Source organism: Anarhichas minor, unplaced genomic scaffold (assembly GCF_050575085.1).
Source record: "Anarhichas minor isolate MPS153535 unplaced genomic scaffold, ASM5057508v1 ptg000054l, whole genome shotgun sequence".
Taxonomy (NCBI): Eukaryota; Metazoa; Chordata; class Actinopteri; order Perciformes; family Anarhichadidae; genus Anarhichas; species Anarhichas minor.
The window spans coordinates 4,321,206-4,326,539 of record NW_027466500.1 but is presented as its reverse complement, the minus strand read 5'-3'; the positions used below and the strand labels follow the sequence as shown (position 1 = coordinate 4,326,539).

The following is a 5,334-nucleotide window of genomic DNA, read 5'->3' as shown; positions in this document are numbered from 1 at the left end:
TAGAAAGTTTCAACTCGCGGTGGTAGGCGAGTACAAAGTCAGTGTGTAGCACCACCGACTTTTGTAACAATGTCATGTGCAAATGACTGTTTAGTGGGCTAGCAATCAGCTTTGAATGCACCAAGGTAGCAACCATCATTACAATTGTTGTACAGTAGTTACACTGTACAGCACTTTACAAATAGTCCACTGCAGCAGCCACAATTCAGACAATATAAATCTTTCACCACTGAGTTCAACCTTTCCTACATTTTTCCCAATTCCAAGAAAATGAAAAGATTTAAGCTTCTTCAGTGTTCCTTCATATGCATCCATTTCATCCCGCCTCCTCTCGCCTCAGCGATCATTGTACAAATTTGAGGAAATAACCATTTTGGCAGCGTGGTGGCTGTGTGCCACAGTCTAAACCCCTCTGGCATTTTCCCTGGCTGTCTCTGTTGATCTCTGCAGCATCGCTGATACTGAACTTTACATATCAGTGTTCGGCTTCTCCACCAGTTTCAGAGCCTCGTGCATGCCAGCCGCTGACAGCTTCCGATTGATGTTCCGGTAGCGGCACCGCAGGAGGTTACTGTATGTGGTCCTCAGATCACGGTTGAAAAATGCATAAATAAAGGGGTTAATCAGGGAGTTGGCGTATCCCAGCCACAACAGAGTTCTTTCCAGCCAGAGCGGCACGCAGCTGCACTCCACACCGCAGACGAATGGCCTGGCAGTGGACACCAAGAAGAATGGCAGCCAGCAGAAGGTAAAGGCGCCGACCACGATGCCCAGAGTGGCGGCAGCCTTCTGCTCCCGTTTGAAGATGGACTGGTTTTTCCTCTTCCGGCGTTGGTGGTGTTCACCAGTCTTGAGGAGGCGCGAGACGCGCGTGCTGCACTCCTCCTCCACCTCACGCTGGAGCTTCAACGCCGCTGCCACGCAGTCCAAGCTCTCCTCCTCTTCCTCGGCTTCCTGCTCAGCCTCTGTCCCTTCAACACTTCCTGTTTCTCCTGATACCGCTGGCCGGTGGGCCTCTTGCCCTCTTCTTCCCCCTCGAGGAGCCGCGCGCGCACCGCGCTCCCCTTCCCTGGGGAAGCAGGTGATGTTGTGCTTGGCGGCGCTGAGTTTGGCCGCACGGTAGATGCGGTTGTACATGATCAACATCACTGACATGGGGATGTAGAACGCCACAGCTGTGGAGTAGACGGTGTAGCCGAAGTCCTGACTGATGAGGCAGACTCTGCCGTCATTGACGTTCTGTGCCCAGCCGAACAGAGGAGGGAGGGTGATGGAGGCTGAGAGGAGCCACACTGACAGCACCATCTTGGCCATGCAGCAGCCGGTTTGCCGGACAGGATACGTCAGGGGTTTTGTGATACCCAGATACCTACAGAGAAATATATGTCCAGATAAATGATTTCAAAAACAGGCAAACAAATTTCATCTGATTATTTTTTTCCCATTTTTATAAGTTTTACTCCAACACAAAGGTATTTTCTTGCATTTTTTTTTTTTTACCCGTATGTGATGCACCGTCCACCTTTAACAAGGTGCCCTTGAGCAAGGTGCTTAACAGCAATCTGTGGTTGCCATATGCAGCCCCCAGGTTGGAAACTGTTCCAAGCTGCCGAGAAAGACCATGTGTGATCAGCAAACCTTTCAGTTTTAAATAAAGCTTATATGTCTACATGTCTGAGCCATGTGCCACTATTATACAGCTTAAAACAATACATTTACATACTTGATTTAACCCACCAGCCCACAGCAGACATGCAGGTGTGTTAAAGAAACGAAGATAGGAATCATTTATTGCAATAATTTTGACTTCAGATTTGGCGCAGTTTTAGTAATTTACTGTGTATTGCTCCTGGATTTATTCAACTCCCACTTTGACCCTTTTGATTCGATTCAAGTGCTGTGTTCAGATAACAGGAACCTGGTGCAGAGTGGACAACGAACCGAGCCAAAAATGTCGTGCCCTTGAGAAACACCCTCAGCCACAGTGAACCTCCGCGCTTTGACCTCCCTATGCAAACCCCACGTTTCAGGACTGAGCAACAAATATATTTTTAGACTGGGTAAAGACATTTTTGTAAGAACATGGCGAGTGGGATTAAAGAAAATGTTTCTGCTTCTGACAAAATCTACCTGCGGAGAGTTTGGTTCCAAAACTGCGATGCGTAAAAGTTGAATAAATCAATGATATAAAATACGGGTAGCCTACTAATGAACAAAGTTTTTTACATCTGCCTCGTTGTCTTTTCTGCCTTGTCTGAATATTGATCAAGTCGCTTTATATAGTGTGATTGTTTGACATATCGTTTCCCTGCATTTAATACAAACCTTTACTCTATTAAAAAGCATAAAATAAGTTGTTCTCACCTATCAATGCTGATTACGCACAGACTCATGATGGACGCGGTGCAGCACATCACATCCATGGCGATGAAAACGTTACAGAAGAACTGTCCGAATATCCACTGACCACCAATTAGATCCGTGATACTGACGAACGGCATCACGGCCAGGGCCACTGACAGGTCCGCCACGGCAAGCGAAACGATCAGATAGTTGGACGGCTGGCGCAGCTTTTTGACAAAGCACACGGAGATGACCACCAGCAAGTTCCCGCAAATGGTGGACAGTGTGAGCATGGTGAGGATCCCGCCAATCAGGATTTTCTCGGCCCAGCCGTAGCTCAGGATCTGCTCGCCGCATCGGGTCCCGTTCGTCTCCATGACCTGCGGCTGACTGGTGGTGGATGGAGACGTCGTTGCTGCTGCCACTTCCGCTGCTGCTGCTGCTTCTGCAGCGCCTTGTGCAATCTTTAGCAGCCGGGGCGCAAGAGCCTCCAAGATCATCATGTTGGTGGAGCTCCCGGGATCTCCGCCACCAACTCTATCGTCTATCATGTACGACGACCTCATGTTGCCACTACCGACGGTTCCGTTACTCGCTCCCGCAACAACCATTCTGCTGCCTTCTGTTCCTTTTTATCCATTGACTTGGAGACCCGTCCGGTGGTGACATAGATGCGCACGGATGTGCCAATGTTGGTGTGAGAAATGAGTAATTCCTTTCCACAGCCCCCGTCAGGGTAAACTACTCTGACATGCTCTCTTTCCCTCATAGAGCCTCAACGCCTTAATTCTTCTATTTAAATACATACTCGTCATTACGCACGTGGCACACTGCAGGCAAATTCCCCAAATACTTAACCTATAAAATACGATTTTCTTGTTGACCACCCTGCCAACCACGCTACTTGTCATCCTCATGTGTAGAAAGATATACACTTAAAAACTGCAGTGCGTGCCTATACATCTCACAGAAGTTGGCATGTGACGTCAAAAAACATGTTGGATAGCCTATAGGCTGCCGAGGAGCCAATCTAAAAAACGTGCAAAAAATGATCCACAATCTGTTTTGCCTTTTTGGAGTTCATTCTCCTGAATGTCTAGGCAAGGACAAACTGTGTCCATGGATGAGCGTGCGTAATTGCGCAAAATTTTTAGTATTTTGGTATCGTCTGTGTTACTAAGCATTTCACCCTCTACACACACTCACGCGCGCGCACATAAGCACACCCTAGAGAGAAACAAACCTGGATTACACAGAACGTGAATGGACAACAAATGATGGTGTGAAAGAGTGGGCTGTCGCCGGACATTTAAGAACATTGCTACTATTATACAACTAATCCATCCAAGAAAAGAGCATTCTGACATATTTTAGATGATAACACTATAATCTCATAGGGCTTTATGTTTTATTTGTTCCAGAGTTAACTTTTTTTATCACTTTAAAGAGAAACGACACAGGATGATAGAGTTACTTTATCGTGAAGACAGGTTCAATCTTATTATTTGTTGGTTCTTATGTAACCAATGTGAGCTGAGGTGAAGTGAATTTCATTTTTGTTAGTTCAAGCGGAAGCATTAAATTATAAGTGTTAGACAAGAGGTGCATTCTACCTTCATCTCACTTCTGAAACTTATGAAATGTGTGTTGCTGGAGGTGAGAGCAGGAACCCAAACTGCTCCCCAAGCCTTTTCATCATTTTTCAATCTGAGCCCAAATATTGTACTATAACCTCATACGTGGGTATGATACTAATGCTGCGGATAGACACGGATAGTAGCGGCATCAAGCGGTCATAAGGCGCTACTGCATGTTGTTGCAGCTGGCTATTTCTACACTATAGTACAGGAATACTTTTTTTTTCTCAGTATGACATCATGTGTTTGTATATTAACTTACAATTTTAGTTTTTAAAATTGTACAATGTAATGTATTTGCATTTCTCTTATGATGCCAAATGACCTTTAAACATGAGTTATCTTTGAGAAATGTGGTTCTCAGTCTGGGACTCGGGACCTTGTAGAGGACATCGAGGAGTTGCACGGGGCCCCAGGGAAATATGGTTAAATTTCACTTTATTTTGATCAACTGGAAGTTGTTTCTTCAAGGCGACCCTCTAGCTTCACCCTAAATGAATGGTTTCAAGCCTTTTTGGCTTGTGCACCCTCACAATAAAGCAATATCTACATATCACCCCTTTATTGAAATTAAAGTTACTCAGATTGTTTAATTTGAAGGATAAAGGTGTAGTTTAGACTGAAGTATCATGTTATTATAACAGGACAACGTGAGGTCATAAAGTTTAAGATATAGTCTGTGACACAACAACGTATGAGAGATCCTGTCTTGTAAAAGTGAAATCTATGTTCATTGATGAGTTTAACAGGTGATATTGTTGCTTTTGCCCTACAAAGTCACATTTAATCATGGTCGCAACAAAAATAGTGCTTTATGCAAACAAGACTCTTCATTAAACAGGTCAAAGTTTTTGAAAGAACGTCTAACTTCAAACCTCTATTTCGACCCACAGCATCAGCACATGTATGCGTGTAAACCACCAAAGGCAACAGATTCACCTGAGGTCGGTGCTCCTGCTGATTTGACACCATACTATAACCCTTATTTATGCAGCTCTGTACGTATATTCAATACATCCTGAGCAATGGACACAAACCCCTGCATATACATCACATCAGCTCAATTTTATGAACAACACGACAATAATTATGGTATTATTTGAGCAACATGATGAATTGGTGTATTAGGAGTGGGTCACCAAACCTCCAGCATTGTGGGAACTTTAGCCCTGACCTTGAGCGCTCTCCTGATGTTATTATTTTTTAGTACAGTCAGCAACTTTAAAATAGTTTGCTGATAGTTTTTGACAGTATTTGCTCTGAAACGGAGGCCGGTGAGTCAAAAAGTCCCCGTTGGGAAATTACAAACTTTGGAACAAACACTTACGGCCCTGACAAACCCATCCAACACCTC

At 44.7% G+C, this 5,334-nt stretch overlaps 1 protein-coding gene across 1 annotated transcript; it reads right to left on the bottom strand.

Annotated features, from left to right (window-relative positions):
• Window positions 1-461: 461 nt before the first annotated feature.
• On the bottom strand, window positions 462-2,954 carry htr7 (5-hydroxytryptamine receptor 7). Its single transcript, XM_076075842.1, has 2 exons — window positions 2,365-2,954; window positions 462-1,369 (listed from the first exon to the last, which is right to left on the bottom strand). Exons 1-2 carry the CDS (start codon window positions 2,952-2,954, stop codon window positions 469-471), a joined length of 1,491 nt encoding a protein of 496 aa, XP_075931957.1. The 3' UTR covers window positions 462-468.
• Between the last annotated feature and the right edge of the window lie 2,380 nt (window positions 2,955-5,334).